Source organism: Hypanus sabinus, chromosome 25, assembly GCF_030144855.1.
Source record: "Hypanus sabinus isolate sHypSab1 chromosome 25, sHypSab1.hap1, whole genome shotgun sequence".
NCBI classification, from domain to species: Eukaryota; Metazoa; Chordata; class Chondrichthyes; order Myliobatiformes; family Dasyatidae; genus Hypanus; species Hypanus sabinus.
This window is the reverse complement of record NC_082730.1, coordinates 20,659,897-20,680,973: the sequence shown is the minus strand read 5'-3', so window position 1 is coordinate 20,680,973 and position 21,077 is coordinate 20,659,897. Positions and strand designations below refer to the sequence as shown.

General features: G+C 42.4%; 1 protein-coding gene across 1 annotated transcript in view; it reads right to left on the bottom strand.

The window, feature by feature from the left end:
• LOC132381079 (major facilitator superfamily domain-containing protein 4A-like) overlaps positions 1–21,077 on the bottom strand; it is a 64,400-nt gene that overhangs the window by 23,818 nt on the left and 19,505 nt on the right. Inside the window, exons 2-4 of the mRNA XM_059950265.1 lie at positions 19,910–20,108; positions 17,002–17,244; positions 8,690–8,849 (exon numbers count right to left, since the gene is read on the bottom strand). Coding sequence (XP_059806248.1) covers positions 8,690–8,849; positions 17,002–17,244; positions 19,910–20,108 — 602 coding nt within the window. The remainder of the gene's footprint in view (positions 1–8,689; positions 8,850–17,001; positions 17,245–19,909; positions 20,109–21,077) is intronic.

Below are 21,077 nucleotides of genomic sequence, written 5' to 3'. Positions count from 1 at the left end.
TGAGCCTTTAATGCTGGCCAAGAAAATATTCTTGCTCATCACAGAGTCATACAACATGATAACAGGCCTTTCAGCCGAGCTGGCCTATGTCACCAAAATTACCATCTAATCTAGTCCCATTAGTTCTTTGTCAACTACTGCCCTGGGGCTTCTGGAATGCCCCTTACAGCCAGGTAAATCTTCAGTTTAATATACAGACCAAACCTCCACTAAAATGTGTGGCTATTTATCGGTTCAAATCTTTGGAGTACACCTTCAATCCACAATCCTCTAACTTCAAGCAGAAAGCGTAACCGACAAACATTCAAAATATTGCATAATGAAGCATCTACCACTTAGGCCAACTTAGTTTATTGTCAGTGACCAACAGTCTGCTGGTGGAACTCAGTGTTGAACATCACCTGAGAGAGAGGAAAGGAACTGTCGACATTTCAGGATGAAACCCTGCATCAGGACATTTATTTTTATAGTTGTTCTGTTGACATTACTACAGGTATGTGGTAGGCAAGCCCAACAGGATGTAAATATTTTATGACATAATGTAGCTTATTTGGTGCAATCAGCAATGGCCATTGGTTAAATGTTGGGTCTAAAAGTTACAGGTCCACACAGGTCAGTCACAGTACTTCTATACACATGAGCAAAATAGCCTTTTTATAAAACCTTCAGTATCTCCTTACTGCTTTTAATAAAAATGGTACATTACTTAGCATCCTTCACTGTAACATGATTCTTGTTTAAAATACAGTCATTGGTAATTATGAAATTTATTACAGCGTGTTATATCCTAGTTGCTCTGCGTTCCCAACATTCAGATCAAAAGATTAGCTTTATTTGTCACGTGCACATCAAAACACACAGGGAAGTGTGTCAAATCTAATCCGTGAGGATTGTGCTAGGGACAGCCCACAAGTACAGCCACACTTCTGATGCCAATATAGCATGCCCACGACTCACTACCCCTAAATGTATATCTTTGAAAAGCGGGAGGAAAACAATGCGGTCACGGGAGAACATACTATGTCGTTACAGGCAGCGTCAGGAAGTGAACCCCAATACATGACTGCTGGAGCTGTAGTAGAATTATGCTAACCACTATACCGCACCAAGGAATAACATCCCTTTCTCTTGTTCTATCCTCAAATTAAGCGTCTCAATCAGCTGTTAGCTGAAAGACGGTGATGGTATCATTGTTAGTTAGCTGCACCAGTGCAAGGTTTTCCTATCCTACGGGCAGAAAGGGCCAGCAGGGAGGCTCAGACTCCAGATATCCAGAGAAAGCAGCTAAGACACCAATCCATCTTGACAAGTGAGGGCAAATGCTGGAGAGGGTGGATCAAGGCAAGTTGAGAAGGTTGCATTTCTATAATCCTTTTAATATCCCTTTCAAAGTAGCCCAAATTAGTTTACTGTTCAAGTACAATCACTGTTGTAATGGAGAAAATGATGCAGATAATACACACACACACAAACATTTGATGATCAGATAAGTTGCTTTGGAAATATTGACTGAGGCAGAGACCTTGGCAAGGATTTAGAGTAAAATTTCCCTTCTTTGAACTGTTGCTATGGGATCTTTTATATCCAGCAGTGATAGCTTTCATTTTAATGTCTCATTTGGAGAAGGGTACTTCCAATGGTGTGTGTACCTGCCTTTCCTTCAAAACCATACTGGAGAGAGTGGAAATGGAACTTGAACTTGGGGTCAAGAATGCAACCTTTTTGATACAGCTGACTTTGGCGAGCTTCTCTGATTTCACCTTGTCACACACAATGCCCCCAAGATCAAGCAGAGATATACGAACAAAACCAAATCAGTCTGCTTTATGATTCCATCGTTAATGAACCTCCACTTTGCTCACAGGGTTGATAACAAAGGCTCGCCATTGACAACTTGGGCAACTTATTTCTCCAAACCCCATGTCCTACAACGTCTGTGACAACACTGCTACTTAAACACAGCAGACATTCAAAAGCTATTGACAAAATATGCTGGAGGTATTTTGCAAACAGATTTCAAGATTTATCAGCCTCATTCGCCTTTCCTGGCCCAGCGTCGGAGAACAAATACCTTTTTTTTCTTTCTTTTTCAATCTTTTTATTGATTTTCATATATACACAAAAAAAATAACATAATAATAAGTAAATTATGAATACAATAGACTTGAAATCACATTGATAATAAGATAACAATATCCTACTAAACATCAACAGAAGAAAATACCTTAATCAATCAAGTCCATATGATTATATGAAAAAAAACAAAAATAACCATTAAAAAAGAAAAAAAAATTTGAAAATATGTGAAAAAAAAGTATATATTAAGAAAAATAAAACTCTAAAACTAAACTAACACGGGCAATAATAACAGTTTACAAGTATATGATAGTGTCAAAGAACTCCGGAACTCCATACCTGACATGAATAAGCAGAAAGGAGGTCTGGAAAAGGCCAAATTAATTCATATGAAAATGTCGAATAAACGGTCTCCAAGTTTCTTCAAATTTAATTGATGAGTCAAAAATAGTGCTTCTAATTTTTGAGAACAAATACCATCCGGTTCTGACCTCACCAGTTCTCACTTGTTGTAGCAATGAAACCACAGCAGAAACGCAGTTCCCAAACCTGGGAGTCACCACCTCCTTCTAAAATGGACCCTTGGCTTCCTGACTAATAATTATTAATGATTGGCGGCAAAACTTCTGCCACAATTATTCTCAACACTGGCACTCTGTAAGGCTGCGGCCTTAGCCCCCGATTGTTGTTCCTTTCCACACCTTGTGGCACATTGGCCGGCAACCTTGCCACTTCATTAACATCTGCCTGTTTATTTTTACGAGGCCGGGTTACTAGCTCGATACTCAACCTAGCATGGATGTAAAGCACGCAAGCAGCTGGCTGGATTCGAATTCGGGACTATTCGCCTCAAAGTCCAGTGGTGATCCCCTGTCCCCCTATAATACCAACTATAAATTCAAACAACTCCATCTACAAGTTTGAAGATGATACCACCATAGTGAGCCGTAGCTGAAATGATGTTGAGTCCAAGTACAGGAAGGATAAAGAGTTTAGTAACATAGTGTCACGACAACAAACTTAGCAACCTCTCCCTCAATGTCAGCAAAATTAAAGAGTTAATCAGTGACTTCAGGAAGAGTGGGGTACATATTCTCCTCTCTACATCAATGGTGCTAAGTTTGAGAGCACTGAAAGCTTCAAGTTCCTAGGAATGAACATTACCTATCCTGTCCCGTTACCACGCAGAAGCTGGGGCAAAGGAAGCTCACCAGTGGCTCTACTCCCCAGTGAGGGTAAAGAAACTTGGCACGTCCACATCGACCCTTATCAATTTTTATTGATGCACCACCTGGCATGGTTATTGCGTTGCACGTGACCGCAAGAAGCTGCAGAGTTGTGGTCACTCCTCAGCATGTTACCGAAGCAAACCTCTCCATCATGAAGAAGTTCAATCTGCTCACTACCTCAACACAATCAATGATCCCGCTCAACCTGAACATTCCTTTTCCCCGATTGGAAAAAGACACAAAAGCCTGAAAGCACAAACCACCAGACTAGAAGACAGCTGCTATCTCGTGTTATAATGGTTCCCTCATATGATAAGATGGACTCTTGACCTCACAATCTACAATACTGTGCAACATTCTTAGACGCATATACAGCTAGGGTTTTCGTAAATAAAACAAAGTGAGATATTTTATCTTTAAGGAAAACCACTGCACATTTTATTAAACTCCAATACCTGAACACTAAAGCTCACTAAAAAACCTTTACGTAATTGTGTCATCATGTCAGACCAATTTCTTAAAGTGAAACCCTGACTCAAATGTTGGTGGTTGTGAATTATGTACATTTCTACCAATTACATTGCCATACACCTCAGTTCTGTAGTAACTTTAGACATTGCTCTGTACTGCTGCCCCCCAAAAAAAAAACATTTTATGACCTACGTGTGATAATAAACCTGATTCTGATATGGGTCTCTATTGTGGACTGAGAGTACAAAGGGGGCAAGGAGAGGGAAGGGAGCAGGATGCACCAGCAGAATATTCTGTAATGATCAATAAACGAATTATTTGGAATCAAATGACCTTGCCTGGTGTCTCAGAGCTGGGTTTGTCTGCACCCGTGCCATTCTTTGTCCTTGGCACTGTTTCTCTATCACCTGTCCCCCTCCCCTCCCGTGGCACTCCACCCTTGCCATCCCTTTTCTCCTGCCACATTTACAAACTCACTCTCCGCTCCACATTGACAAATACAGTACTGTGAAAAAGCCTTGGGCACTGTGGTGAACTACATATACATGTCTGGACACGCCCTCCCCTGCTGACTGCTCCTGTGGCTCCTCCCACAGACCCCGGTATAAAGGCGGTTGGAGGCACTGCTCCTCCCTCAGTCTCCAGGATGAAGTATGGTGGTCAATTGCTGCTTGTTCTTTCTTCTAGCCAATAAAAGCCTATATCTCGCCTCACGTCTCCAAGAGTTATTGATGGTGCATCAGGCACCCTCGCTATGTATATGTGCCCGAGGCTTTTACACAGTCCTGTATCTCATTATGATCTTGCACTTTGCCGCTTACCCACTCTCTCGCTGTTATTCTGCATCATTATTATTTTACCTCGTTCTACCTCAATGCACTGTGTAATGAATTAATCTGTGTGCATGACAGGCTCTTCTCTGCATCTTGTACATGTGGCAATAATAAGGAGATTCCAGTCAGGGAGTGGCTGTTAGGGAGTAGAGATGGTGGAACCAGCACAGTCCTTATCCTGGTTCCTGTGCAAATGCTCAATCTGTAGTATGTAGAATGAGGTCAGTATTGAGCTCCCAGTCAGGGTAACTCAGAGCAGGATCACCTGCTGGCATGCACCACGTGTTCTGTACAAGTGTTAAGCAAGGAGTGAATGGTCCAGAAAGTCTCAGTGCTTTTAGATATATCAAGAGGGTTAAAGCATGGGGAAGACAGAGATTTTAGAGAACATAGAAAAGTACAGGCCCGTGGAGCACGATATTGTGCTGACTACTTAACCCACTCTAAAATCAATCTAACACTTGGCTCCCACATAGCCATCTGTTTTTCTTTTATCCCTGTGCCTACAAGAGGGTCTCATAAATGTCCCTGATTTATCTCCCTCTACCGCTAACCCCATTAGTGCTTTCCACGCTCTTACCACCCTCTATTTAAAAAATTTACCTCTGACATCCCTCCTATGTTTAATTCCAATCTCCTTAAAATTATGCCCCGTATTAGGCATTTCCACGCTGGGAAAACGTTTCTAGCTGTCCACTCTATCTATTCCTCTTAACAGCTTGTACACTCTATCAAGTTCACCTATACTGCATCCTAGTAAATCTCCTCTGCATCTCTTTCAGGATTCCACATCCTCCCTATAACAAAGGATCAGAATATTTCAAGTGTGGTCTAACCAGGGCTATGGAGATGCAACATTACCTCACAGTTCTTGTACTCTTGAAATTTTGTGACTTGAGGACAGTTATTTTCCAATATTATTACACAGTAGAAAATTCTTTTCAAAAATCAGGATAATTTTAATGTGAAAAAAATTTAGTTTGGTAATGGGCCAATTAATGAACCATTTTAATAAAGTAAGTGTCCAAGAAGAAAATGGAATTCCTCCGTGTGTTATGGATGACTGGTTCACAGCTTCCGTTGGCAGCAACCGAGTCACCTAAATGAACAGTTGTATTTAAGTTCTCATTTTTGAGTTTCAATTGTAGGCAGTCTTGCACAGCAGTGACAGGAACCAGCATTGCATTCAGGAGGTGTTGGCAGGGTTTGAAAGAGCTATGGGAGATCTGAGTATTTAATATAATGGTACAGTGCATTTGCAACCCCAGTTACATCTCCCGTTCTTATTTTTGTGGAAGTCTATGGGGGGAGGGGAGGAAAACTGATTTTAAACCTCCGCTGCCTTGCAGCAGGACCCACCCGTGGGAAAGACTTCGGGAGTAAACCCTGAGGAAGAAATCCGGAGCCGGCGTCCCTAAGGCAGTCCGATGTTGTTTACAATTTCACCTTGGCAACCTCTGCAACGACACCAGTGCCGAGCTGTATCGGCTCTTGTCCTTCCCTTGGACTACATCAGTGATGTGGAGGGGGGGAACTGACCGCATGGGCAATAACCAGTTCTTCAAATCTTCCCACCCAGACTTGCACCCTGGAGAGGGCACAGTCCACCAGAGGCTCAAACTCATGATCTCCTGGGATTGATGGCTGCCTACTGGTATTAGGAGGGATAATAAAATGAGGCTATTAGCTTTCATCCATTTGATAATGAGGCAACTAGTCAAACACCCAAGTGTCATTCTTTTTTAAGAACTAATTCTCAATGTCACACATCAATAAAAGATTTTGTTTTATTATTGCACCATTCATTATACAGATTCAGATTCATTTATCACCTGTAGTGTAGTGGTTAGCACAACGCTTTACAGTACAGGCGACCCGGGTTCAATTGAGGAGTTTGTACACTCCCTGTAACTGTGTGGGTTGTCACCAAGTGCACCCGCATCCGCCCACAGTCCAAAAATGTACCGGCTGATAGATTAATTGGTCATTGTAAATTGTCCTGTGATTAGGCGAGGGTAAAATCGGGAGGGGAGGGGGGGTTGATGATTGGGTGGTATAGCTGGAAAGTCCAGAAGGGCTTATTGCCCACTCTATTTCAATAAATAAATACATTGGAAGTTCAAGTATTGTGAGCAGTTTTGGGCCCCTTATCTAACAAAGGATGCACTGGCATTGGAGAGGGTCTGGAGATGGTGCACAAAAATTATCCTGGGAATGAAAGGGTTAACATACAAGTAGCATTGGATGGCTCTGGGCCTATACCCACTGGAGTTTAGAAGTGGGGGAGAGATCTCATTGAAACCCATCAAATATTGAAGGGCCAAGACAGAGTTGATGTGGAAAGGATGTTTCCGATGGTGAGGGAGTCTAGAACCGGAGAGCAACAGCCTCAGAATAGAGGGACATCTCTTTAGAACAGATGAGGAGGAATTTCTTCAGCCAGAGGGTTGTGAATCTGTAGACTTCGTTGTCACAGATGGCTGTGGAGGCCAAGTTGTTGGGTATACTTAAAGCAGAGGTTGATAGGTTCTTGATTAGTAAGGGCGTCAAAGGTTATGGAGGAAGGCAGAGGAATGGGGTGATGGGGATATTAAATCAGCCATGATGGAATGACAGAGCAGAATGCCCTAATTCTGTTCTGCATCTTGTGGAAACATCCATCGAAATCTGTCATTTGTACTAAAGACCAATAGACCTCATGATGTGCTGGGAGCTGCCCACAAAGTGTTGCTAAACATTCTGGCACCAACATAGCATGGCCACTATGTTCATCAGGCCCACACAAAACCCCTTTCCCAACCTCCCACTCTCATACACAGACAGACTTCAACCCCAGCACAGGCTGGGCAAGTCCCAAATTGAATGTCTCAAAGCCAATGACTTCTTTTGAGATCTGATGAAGGGTCCTTCATCTGAAACGTTAAGTGTTTCTCTTTCCACAGACATTGCCTGCTCTGCTGAGCCTCTTCACGTACTTTTTTCAGAAGTGTAGGGCCTGCTGGAAATGCACCAGCCATTTAGTGCAGAGCAACACCTGCAAAGGGCAACACACACAAAATGCTGGAGGGACTCAGCAGGTCAGTCAGCATCTATGGAGGGGAACAGTCAATATTTCAGGCCGAGACTTTTCATCAGGTTGCTGAGTCCCTCCAGCATTTTGTGTGTGTTGTTGTTGACTTCCAGCATCTGCAGAATCTCTTGTGTCTAACAGTTAAAAAGGAGCACAGGGTACCAAATGGTCAGTGAGCTGAGGGAATGGTGATGACAACTGATAATAGCCTCCTGTGTGATGCAGAGTCTTTAACCTGTGCCTAAGAGGTCTGACAAGGGTACTTAGCGAAACATCTCACCCAGCTAGAGTGAGAATGGCATTCTCAGTTCCAACATCTCTGTAGTCGGTTGTTGAAACTGCAGTAAAGCAAGGGTTAGAACGGTGTGCTAACCCAAACAGAGCAGGGACAATTTGTCTCCTTTCTCTGCATGAAAGTTCACTAAGGCAACAATCAAGATGATAAGCTGACAGAATGTGAATACACATAGCCCAGCCACCCAGGTTGAAAATGGCTCTTGAAAGCCTAACTCCTGTACAGCCTTTCTGTTTAAGCCAGGGAGCCAAGGTCACCGAGCATGCCAAAACAAGATAAAGATGCAAATGAAGAATTCTAGAGCAACACTCACTATTGGATAGTTATTTTACCAATTATTAAGGAACAATGGATTCAATTGGTTATTATCTCCTGAAATATGGATTATGTTTGGTACTTAAATATGCAAATGTCAGGATTCAGAAGTGCACGAAGTTTCTATTGGATCAATGTTGGTATACAATTAGTCAATTTATGTATAAAATAGGCATTTCTTTGCTCAAACTTTCATGACAGAGGACATGTTGCTCTTCTGCACAAGTAAGTAAAGGTTGATTGAGGAACAAGTGCAAGTTGTCAGAGCTCAATTAAATGGTGACAATAGGGGCATCGCCCAAGTCAGAGACCCAACAACCCCACATCCACATGAGATGACACATATACGTGCACTCAATGCTAACACTGTTTATCGTGTTCATGGCTGCACCACACCTACCTTTGGCATTTAACGTAATTTCCTGCCTTGCTGATAATCTGTCCATCTGCAGGTCTGCGGGCAGTTCCTCGGCTGGCAAGAGGGGTGCGTTTTTCTTGCTACAGCAGCCCCCGAATCCCTGCTTGCACATCAGGAAGAGCACGGCCACAGGCACGGGCAACTGGAGAGTGAGAAACAAGTCAATGGATTGGAGGAGGAAATAACAGAATTAACACACCTGGTCAACAAGACAAGAAATATCTTGGTGGCATAGCAGTTTGCGTACTCTTTATGGCAGCAGCTACAAGGTTGTGTTTCAATACCCACTGTGGACCGTAAGGAATTTGTACGTTCTTCCCACGACCACGTGATAATGCGGATTGCAGATTGCAGACTGCTGCAACATTCATGAACCCAGGGTCTTGGATTTGTTTCTTACGTGACTGTATTTTACTGATATCTTATATGTGCTTTGTGCTCTGTATGACTGTAGGTATTGTGTTTTGTACCTTGGCCCCGGGGTAACGCTGTTTTTGTTTGGCTGCAATCATGCAAGTCTGGATGACAATTAAACTAGAACTTGAGCTTGGGTTTCGTCCAGGAGCTCCCAGTTTCCTCCCACATTCCAAAGATGTGCAAGTTATGGCTGGTAAATTGTGGGGATACGACGTTGGCGCCAGGAGCATGGCGACACTTGTAGGCTGCCCCCAGCTCATCTCCGATTATGTTGGTCCTTGACACATGCAAGGCATTTCACTGCATATTTTGATGTACATGTGAAAAGCAAAGCTAATCTTTATCTTTGTCTGCACTGAGCCACTGGACCAAGGGTCTAGTGTGCAATAAAATTGTGCTAATGCCTCATTCTAAACCTTCCCTTGTTGGCTGGAAAGATAGCAGATATACTTTTTTTTTCCTGAAGCAGCTGAGACATCGTATGTTTGATTGCATAGATATAATGTACCCGGGATGAACCAATGGGCTTCTTTCTGAACTTCATGTTACCTCTAACATCCAAGTGCGGCAGGGAATCATGCACAGCAATAAAGGTCATTGTACCACGTGGTCTGCAGATCTAATATCCAGGAGTACACTCACACTCTCCAATACTTTTGCACCCAGCAGTGGAGAAGTTGAAGATGAATGATTAGCTCTATTGGGCTAGTCGTACGTATATCGAAACATACAGTGAAATGCATCATTTGCGTCAATGACCAGCACAGTCAGAGGATGTGCTGGGGGCAGCATGCTACAAGTGGCAACGCCGCATGTTCACAACTTGCTAACACTTTGGAACGTAGGAGGAAACTAAGGCGGACAGAGGAAACCTACAAGGTCTTGGGGAGAACGTACAAGCTCCTTACAGACAGCAGCGGTAATCGAACCCCGATCTCACAGCTGGTACCGGAAGGCTTTACACTGACCACTAGGGTACCGTGACATCCTGTGTGACCATGGAGACTTTTCTTGACCTGAACTTGATATTAAGACTCCTTGCAAGTGTTCCCATGTACCCTTCCACCTCGTCTCACCCGGTGGAGGAGACTAGGAACTCTGGCCTGTTGAGGTGAGTGGACAAAACAGAGAAAATCTTCCAAACAACCACCAGGTATCAGTGGAACTACAACCATTACTGCATCCCAGTAACTCAAAGTCAAAACAAATGCCATGGCCTCCAAGAGCTGTGGATAAACATGTGAAAGCGTCTGAATTTTGTATGCAATTCTGCATTAACAAATTGCACTCCAATTCAGCCTTCTCACTTCAGAATCAAAAGTAGGATGTCACAGTAGTGTAAAAGATAGCATGATGCTTTACAGCAGCAGCTGTAAGATCAGGTTCAATACCCGCTTGTGCCTTTAAGCAGTTTATACATTCTCCCCGTGACTGCATGGGTTTCCTCTCACATTCCAAAGATGTACAAGCTAGGATTGGTAAGTTGTGGGCATGTAGTGTTAGCGTCGGAAGTGTGGTGACACTCACGGGCTGCCCCACATCTCAGACTGCGTTGGTCATTGATGTAAACAGCATATTTCACTATAGGTTTTGATGTACATGTGACAAATAAAGCTAATCTTTAAATCTTTAAAATATGCAGAACATGGAATTTTGATTCAGATTAAAGTCTCCTCAGAAGAGTCACTGGTCTCGCTTCCAACCTTAGGACAGTGGCCATTAATGAAAGAGCAGGGAAGTCTGAGTGTGTTACTAAATTTGGACTACTGAGCCGGATGTCAGCAGTCATTCTGTGTGTTGGATCAATGCCGAAGTTTGAGTTCAAAAAGACAATTAATGTGCTATCCATCAGTACTGTTAATAATCAGACACAGATGGGGGCAGAAATTCATCCTTGGCTAAAACATGCAGTGAAGCAGGAGTATGCATTGTGATCACACAAACACCATCTAAGATTTTTGTACAGTACTGTATTCATTGACATGGAGGGGAGAGCAAGTTTGTAAATCTGGCAGGAGCAAAGGATGTTGGGAATGATGAGGGTGGAGTGCCGCAGGAAGTGTGGAGGACAGGTGGCAAGGGTGCAGACACATCCAACCCTGAGGCATCAGGCAAGGTCATTTGATTCCAAACAATTGGGTTATTGATCATTATAGAACCTCTCCCTGGTGCTTCTCACTCCTCCCCCTCTCCCTTCCCCTTTTCCCAACCTTGACTCCCATCTCCCTAGCCCCTTCCTACACTCAGTCCGTAATAGACACACGCCAGAATCAGATTTATCGCTGCTCATATGTGTCACAAAAGTTGACCTTTATTTGCAGCAGCAGTACAGTGCAATACATAGAATTACTACAATACTGTGCAATAAAGTCCGAGGCACCCAAGCTAAACATCTGCGCACAAAACCTCTGCACAGTACTGTACTTTGTAAAGAACCCACATAGGCGCATGGTCTGAATTGTCCCCAACAACCATTCCTTTCTCAGGACCCCTCACAAGATGGGACAAGCTGCCCTTCAACCTCTCCTCTTCATGACATCCAGGAACCCAACTGGCAGTAACTCCTCTCAATTTAGACTCAAGACTTGAGATCGTAAAGGGGAATTAAATAATAGTTACTCCAGGTCCAATGCAGCACAAAATGTACAACAATATAAAGAACACAATAATAATAAAAAAAACAAATATAAATATATAAGATAGCTTATATAAATAGATTGATTGTATGTCCATAAAGCACTGGAATGTCTGTACACAAGGTGAATGACAAGCGATAGTGGTGGGGGGTTAGTGTATTGCATTCGGTGGTGAGGGGTTGTGGAAGGGTGGGTTGGAATTTAGCATTCAGTGACCATGACATGATCTCCTTTATGAAATAGATTCGGCTACATGGATTGAGCCCAAATTCCACTTTGCTGGAACTTCATAATCTCTCCCACTCTCATCCTTCTGTCACAGTCCAATAAAGCTCAAAGAACAGAACACACCTTCTGTGACACATTGCAGCTGGTGACATTCAGTACAATTACTTTTACTTATTTATAAACTCTGCCCTATTTTGCATCTTAGTTATTACTCAATCTTTGCTTATATAGAGATTTTCATAAATATTATTGTATTTCTTTATTTTCCTTAAAATGCCTGAAAGAAAATGAATCTCAAATTATATTGTGACACATATATACTTTGGTAGTAAATTTGACTTTTGGCTTTGAACAATTTTGATCACAAAGGCATAGTGGGCTGTGGACTGGTTAGTTGGATAATATAGATGGGTACCTGATAGTCGGCACAATGCAGACCAAAAGTCCTGCTTCTGTGCTGTATGTGATCCCATGGTGCTAATTTCACATAACGAACCCTTGTGTCACAGCAGTTCGGGCATTAACTCAGTTGTTCTCTCTGTACTGTTGAATATTTCCAGCATCCCCCTTTATTCCAGCAACTGACTTCACAGTTCTAACCTTGTTCTTGCCTTTCCCTATTGGTGTCATTCATCTCCTCCAGACAGTTGACAAGCACTCACACTTCGACAATAGCAATACCATTTGTTCTGTGGGGACAGTTTTCATCCCATCACGCACCACCTCTCTGTTCGCTCTATCTTTGATTATGACTTCAAATATTCTGATCTCTCACACACACACACACACTTTTGCATAGTATTGTCATTTTATATATATATTTACTATACCACTGTTGCAAAAATAATCTCATGACATATGTGATAAACTTGATTCTGATATGGGTCTCCATTGTGGACTGAGTGGAATCATGTTTGGGAAAAGGGGAAGGGAGAGGGAAGTACCAGAGAAACATTCTGTAATGGTCAATAAATCAATTGTTTGGAACCAATTGACTTTGCCTGGTGTCTCAGGGCTGGGTGTGTCTGCACCCGCACCAACTCCCCCCACACCTCAGCCCCTGCACTCCTTCCCTATCACCCCTTCCGTTGCGTGCCACCCTCCCCGTTTCCAACATCCTTTACTCCTGCCTGATTTACAAACTCACTCCATGCTCCATGTTAACAAATGTAGTACTGCGCAACAGTCTTAGGCATCCGAACAATATATACATGTGCCTGAGACTGTTGCACAGTACTGTAGAAAGTGGAGATGGGTAGGGAGATGGAGCTGTTTGAGAGGCTGGGAGAAATGAGAGGAAGGATCTGAAAATGTGGAGGAGGAGTGACCAAAAAGAGGTGATGTTGCAAGACGCAAAGGAGGCAAGCACAATTAAAGATATAAAGTGGTAGGGGAGATCGGTGAATGACAAAGGAATACTAAATAGCTCCCTAACGCTACTACTGTATTTCTAAGATGCTTTTATACAAAGCGAGCTGCCAGTGCACATCTTCCCAAGGTGTCTGAGATCTGAGGTCAAATGATCAAAAGGGGATTGGTTTGAAAGAGTACCTTAAAAAAATAGGGGGTGGTGAGATTTACTGAGTGTGAATCCTATAGCTCAGACCGGGGCAGCTAATAGCTGTCAGTGAAGGTGAGATTATACAAGGGATGCTTAGACCCGACGAGTTATGGGGTTGGAAATTTCAGAGGTACTGTGGGTCAAGGCCAGGTTCTGATATAAATGAAAACAAAGGCAGGAATTTTGAAATCAAGGTGTTTTTGTAACGAGAAATTGGGTGAGAAGGGCCTGTAACCAGGCTGAATTCTTAAAGAAATAAAAATAATGCCTAAGTTGGTCAGCAAGCATGGCGGGTGAATATCCGATGATGAAAGAAATTAACTGCTTTCAGTTGAGGTTACAGTGTAGCTTGGCAAATGAAGCAGTAACAACACAATCCTTTTTTGAACAATAGTATCCAGGATAATTCTTCAAGCATTTTGTTTTTATTGTTGGGCTACACTCAGAGTATTAAAATACTAAAAAAACAAATACCAAGAATGCTTTGATCCCTTTCGCTGATATTTTTGGGTAATTACAACATCATGCCTGGATCAAGGGAGAAATTTAACAATGGCGGTTGGGGCAGTAACCAAAGGACACAGATTTAAGATAGCTGATCAAAGTACCAGAGGGAAGATGAGACTTTTTTCATGTTTCTTTTTAAAAGATATCTATTTTATTTATTTACTTTTACACAGGGAGCTTCTTGATCAGAAGTATTCTGTCTCAAGAAAGCTGGAATCAGATTCTTCAGTAACTTTCAAGAAAAAAAGTGCTACAGATAATGATACAAATTTGGTATATCATTGAGAGCAGAACAAACATGCCACACAGAATCGTTTGTTTCTGTATTGCCTGCATGTCTAATTCTATGTTACCTAGGTGACATTTATAATTTTTGGCTTTATTCTACCAGTGTAGTTCAGCAACTACCTCCCAATGGTGACTGCACTTAAAACACAAAATCCTCAGGAGTATCTTGAGGATGCAAAGAGTGTTATAAAAATGCCATTTTTCCCTTTTGATTTTTGTTTATAGATGCTGAGATCCATCCCAGGATGTGATGGGACTCATCATCAGTGATGTAACCCGGGATCATCCGGTGGTTCGAGTCCTTCAACATCAGACGCCCTCGCCCGGGTGACCCAGCCAGGATTAGTCAGGCTACAACTTGCCTCACAACAACATTGGTCCATGGGTCACCCATAGCCACTTGGAGGCTCGCTCAACCACACTGATGGCTCTTCTCATTGCAGCCCCCGTTATGCCAAGGAGACAGCAGGTTCTACAGAGTTAGCAGCCAGCAAAGCATTTACACTCCACCCCTTTAGGTGCTCTCCACCTGTCTCTAGCACTGCTCTACCAGCTCCTGGTAGTTGGGTTTCTTATGCTCGACCATCTTCTCAATCTGGTCAGTGCTACCAAGACCACTTGCTTCGAGGTTTCTGACAGGATGACCACATCAAGCCTCGGTGATGATGATGCGCCAAAGTGGGGGAACTTCAAGAGAATTGACTTGATTGCCAACAAAGTTCCACCAAGATTCCTTATTGTGCTAGTCTGAGGCAATTTTTGCCATTATTTATTACTCTGGAGGGAGTGCAGTAACTTAGATAGGATTGGGCCATTTGGCCCCTTAAGCGTGTGAACCAATTTGCCAATGAAATGCTATCATGGCCTGGAGGCAGGAATTTCAGTGTTACCCCTGTACTGCTGAATATAAATTCAAGTAATTTAATAAACCTGTTAGTAAACAAAAATTAGCAGAAGTGGATTGGCATTAAACAAAAGAATGCCCAGTTTGCCAATGCTGAAGGGAGTTTTACTGTCCTTACCCAGCCAGCTCTATACCTGAATGTAGAGCTGGCAGAGTCATTTACTCTAATATAACCCACTCTTCCATTTAGCGAAGGATGGGAAATGAATATTAGCCTCACCAGTTATATCTCCATTGCATGAAGAAACAAAAATTAAAGTCACTGCAAACTCCATCTTCTTGCATCATTTGGCTTCACAGGTTCACTGCCCTTTGGCTAAATAAATTTCTCCTCATCTCAGTTCTAAAGGGATGCCCTTGTATCCTGATGCTGTGCCTTCTGGTCCTAGACTGCCCCACTACAGAAAACCTCTTCTCCACATCCATTCTATCTAGGTCTTTCAATATTTGACAGATAACCCATCATTCTTCTAAACTCCAGTAAGTACAGACCCAGAACCATCAAATGCTCCATGCCCTTTAACCTTTTCATCTCATACAAACATGAAAAAAAGCAAACTTCATGACAAATGTGAGTGATGATAAACCTGATTTTGATATGGCTCCTTATTGTGGACTGAGAATGAGAATAGGGCAGGGAGAGGGGAATAATGATTGGGAAAAGGGGAAGGGAGAGAGAAGGGAAGCACCAGACAGACATTCTCTAATGATTAATAAACCAATTGCTTGCAATCAAATGACCTTGTCTGGTGGCTCAGGGCTGGGTGTATCTGCACCCACACCAACTCCCCACCCCATCTCTGGCACTCTTTGCCACCTGTCCCACACCCCTCCCATAGCACTCCACTCTCTCTATTCCCAATATCCTTTGCTTTTGCCAGATTTATGAACTTGCTCTCTGCTCCGTGATCTAACTACATACAGGTGCCCAAGCATTTTACACAGTACTATATATACCTGCACATATTGATTTCAGTTTTGGTTAATTCAATGCTCATTTATTGCTGGACTTTCTCTTTGCTGATTGATTTTAAAATAAGTTTTTCTTTAATCAGCTCTATTTGTCACATGTGCATTGAAACATCAAAACATACCGTGAAATGTGTCACTTTGTGTCGACAACCGACACAGTCGGAAGATTATGCTGGGGGCAGCCCTCAAGTGTTGCCATGCATCAGGGGTCAACACCCTTAACCAAAGGTCTTTAGAATTAGAGGGGAAACTGAAGCACCCAGGAGTATCACAATGGCCTCAAGCGGAAGATGCAGGCACAGGGATGGCAGAGTTAAGGAAGGACTTGGAGGCAACATGTAGTCTGTGAGATGACCTGTAATTAAAACACTTTTCAGCCCAAAACATGAATTGTTTAGTTCCCTCCATAATTGCGGCCTGCCCTGCTGAGTTCCTCTAGCATTTTGTGTGTGTGTTACTCTAGGTTTCCAGCATCTGCAGAATCTCTTGTGTATGTTACCAGGGTGACCTGGTCTGGTTTGGATAATCTGGAATTTTCCAGATTATCATTCCTACCAATTGATCAGACCTTTTTTTTTTGCCTTATTCATAACGCCACATGGTTGTGGAGGCAGCTATGAGTGGGGAAAGAGGAGAAGTTTGGGGAGGTGAGACCTTGAGACTCCAACCAGCAAATAAGCTTGATGGCCCATTGCATCAAGTTCAAATGTTCTTAAACCCGTAAATCATACCTTACTTTATATATAATTGCTATAACTGCCTTAATACACATCTCACTTACATTGATCAGAGCCATGATCCAAAATGCATAGGACACATTTGAGACAAAATGCCCACTGGTCGCCAGAACAATGTTACTCTGATTCATCAGATGGTGAGATATCAAGGAATTTCGAATGTGCGTCAGGTCAGTTGAGGTCCCATTTGCGGTGAGGTTGTTCTGCATACAGTTTGTTTCAGAGAGGAAAGGATCTGCTATCATGGGGCTGAGGAAAGCACCAAAGCCAACACAGAAATGGAGGACCTGTCAATGGAAAGGAAGAGCACTTCACATCAAAGCCAGGAGTTCCAGCCAATCAATTAATTAAAAACTAAAATCATAGAACTTAGAAACATATAGCTCAAGAATAAACCTGCTGGCTCGTCATATCTGCATCGACCACTATGCCAATTATTCCTATCTATTATACATGGTCTGTATTGATTATTACCTGCCTATTCACGTGTTTGTTAAAATGATCATGAAATGTCTTGTTGTATCTACTTCGCTTGGCTATATACTCTAGGCACCTACCATTCTCCGAATAGAACATTGAACACTCCACAGCTTATGTTGTATTGACTTTTTAAACTCCTCTAAAATCAACCTAAGCCTTCCCTTCTGCATAACCCTCCATTGTTCAACCATCCATGTGTCTAAGAACTTCTTAAATGCCCCTAATGTATCTGCCTCTACCACCACTCCTGGCAGAGCATTCCACACGTTACTGTGTTAGTGCAATGCTTCTCAGTACCAGCTACGGGGGTTTATTCCCCATCGCTGCCTGTAAGGAGTTTGCTAGTTTCCCCCTGTGACTGTGTCGGCTTCCTCCAGGTGCTCTGGTTTTCTCCAACAGTCCAAAGACATACTGGTTGTAGGTTAATTTGTAAATTGTCCCATAATTAGGCTAGGGTTAAATTGTGGGTGGTGAGGCTCAAAGGGCCAGAAGGGGCCTATTCTGCACTGTATCTCAATAAGTAATTTTTCTTTTAATTTACATCTGACATCCACGCTATACACTTCCCTCCAAACACTTTAAAATAATGTCCCTCATAAATAAAATAAACTCTTGCCTAGCAAATCTCCTTTAAGCTTCCTTCGCACCTTAAGCCAATGCTTTTGAGTTTTCCCACCTTTGGACAAAGTGTCTATTGACCCCGTCGATAGCATACTTTGCCGCTCCAGAGAAAACAACCCAAGTTTGCCTCATATCTCTATATTGCCTATACACACAGAACTGGAGCATTTCAGTGCGTCATGTAATACACCCAAATGTGCCATAACGCGACTGGTAAACTTGGACTGCCAAGCACACAGGTTTGTCTTACACCAGGTAAGGACGCTTTCTTTAAATGGGGTGCAACTGAAATTCGTGATAGATTGCTGGGACAAGAGGGTTATTCCATTAGGAGATCTTGAGTGCAAGGGGCCCACATTCTCTGGATTTCAAGTGGGCTGTGATCTTTTCAAAACATGGAATCATTTTATAGGGAATACGTTGAGAAATTAGCTCCGCTAAATAGAAACTGTCAGTGTCTTGGAAGAGTGTGGGGTGTGTCAATAATTTATAACTGATGGAAGGAGCATTGTAAGCCTTTGAAATTATTACAGAGGGATAAAAATGCAGTGTTTATTTATTTATTTAGATACAGCACAGAATAGGCCCTTCGAGCCATGCCAGATTTAATCTGAGCCTAATCACGGAACAATTTATAGTGAACAATCAACCTACCAACCAGCAAGTCTTTGGACTCTGGGAGGAAACGAAAGTACTAAGAGAAACTCACATGGTCATGGGGAGAACACACAAACTCCTTAAAGGTAGCGGAGGGAATTGAACCCCAAGTGTTGTGCTAGCCACCACACTCCATGCCGAGTTATTGCACGTGACTGGGAAAGTGGTAGAAAGTTAGTGAAATAATAGAGCAATTTTGATGGGCTAACCAGTCCCTCTTCCTGTATTCTTATTGTCTGATATCCAGCTATTCATTTTCTGCGGCTCAGACTGGAAATGAACGGTGTGTGGAAAAAAAAATAGGAGGAAGCATGGGCCATTTGGCCCTTCAAACTTGCTCTGCTCCAGTATTCTGTCTGATCATAGCTGACCCTGCTGTTCAATCCCTCATAACCCCTGGTCTACCATCACATCCTCGTGATGCCTTTGGTGTATAGAAATCTATCTAAACTTGCTGAATATACTTAGCCATAGTTTCCACAGTCTAAGATATGAGAATACCCCAGACTCACCATGAATAATTTAAGAATTATTTTAAAGGAACTCTTAGATAGGCGCATTGATGTCACAAAAATGGAGGGCTATATAGGAAGGAAGGGTTAGATTGATCTTAGAGTAGGTTAAATCTCAGCACAACACCATGTGCTGAAGGGCCAGGAACTGTGTTGTAATGTTCTGCATTGTATGAAGAAGTTTTATCCTCATCTCATTCCCAATTGTCCTCCCCAACTTCCTAACACAGTGATCCCTGGTTCAAGGCTCCTAAAGCCCTGAAAAGTTTTTGAACTTTTAAAAAATTAGATATCTTGCTTTTCCCAACCCTGGGTAAATATAGCCCTGGATGAGCCAGCCTCTTTTCATGCAATCCCAGGAATCTACTTTCATCTGAGGACCCACCAAGAGATAATCTCTAGAACATCATACTTGACTACTACACAATGCACTGGAGGAATTTGCCTTCTCCTTTTCACACTAGCTGTTTCCTCTTTCTTTCAGTCCAAATAAGTTGCTTGACTCACCGAGTTCCTCCAGATTGCAACATCAGCAGTTTCTGGTGCCTATGCAGTATGTCAGATATGGTGTGATCAAGCACTGTATAATTCTAGTAAGACATTATGCTCCTGGACACTAAACCACTTACAATGAAGGCCAATATAGATACAATCAAAAACACGTCTCAACATGTCTGCCAACCTGTAGGAAGATAGGCGAATCCTTCTGGTAAATCCGGACCAGCTGTAGGTTAGCAATGGTGTCTATGCAGCCCATGGCCAACCCGGCCACGGCCAGGACAAAGGCAAGAATGATTACGTTGCTGCAGAAGGGGATGATGGAGAAGACAGCTGATATCAGTAGAGTGGAGACAAACAGCGCACTCAGGGAGCAGAAGAACCTGGAGAAGATAATTGTAAATCCTGATTAATACAGGTGTGACAAGGGACGAACTATAACTACTGATTGGGCAAAGATGCTCCTCTGCCTTCCCCACCAAAAACAGAGGCTGTTAAATAAACATTCCACCAGCAAATAAACTTATTGCTGACAGTGGTTCAAAAAAATGAGAGTCAGATATATGTAAAATATGTAATTTAATAGTTTACACAAGTCACAATCTATACTTGAATATGTTTTGGCACACTATATGCAAATGATGGTTAGTATGAAATTGTTGAGGAGTTATAGATAAAATAGTCAGTGAACTGTGAGTGAGGTCAACCATAGCTACATCCCCTTCTCAGGCAGTACTTCAGGATTGAGTTGACTTGTTTCATCTTAGTTATGTCAACTGCTCTGACCAAGAAGTTGCACAGGATTGTGAACACAGCCAACAGCCAAATTATGATCATGCAAACAAGTCTCCCCTCTACTGACTCTGTCTGCACTTCCTGCTGCCTCGGGAAAGTGGCCAACATAATCAAGAACCCCTCCAGCCCAGTCATTCTCTCTTAGGAATCACAAAGGAGACCCAGAATCCTCAGCTTTGGCCTAAACTGATTGCCCCCCAAAACATTCTTTCTGTGACAGATGACTTGGCCTAAATTTCGTCAGTATATTTTTCTAGTTTGTAAGTATTACATTTGCATTTTAGAAATCCATTGTAGAATTATAATCTCCATAAAAATTTACTCCTCAGAATAAAGTCTGCTTAAAGTAACAAGATTACAAAAATGTGAAAATAATATAACTGTTTTTAATCTGCTTTGTTAGCTGGAAATATTTCCTATTTAATTGGAGGGCAACCCACCACTTGAAATGGTGATAATAGGCAGTATATTTCTATGCTTCAAAGCAGCTACAGTATGTTAATACCATGCCTATACTTCACATGGCAGCAACTCAATGCATAAAAGCACGCAGAGAG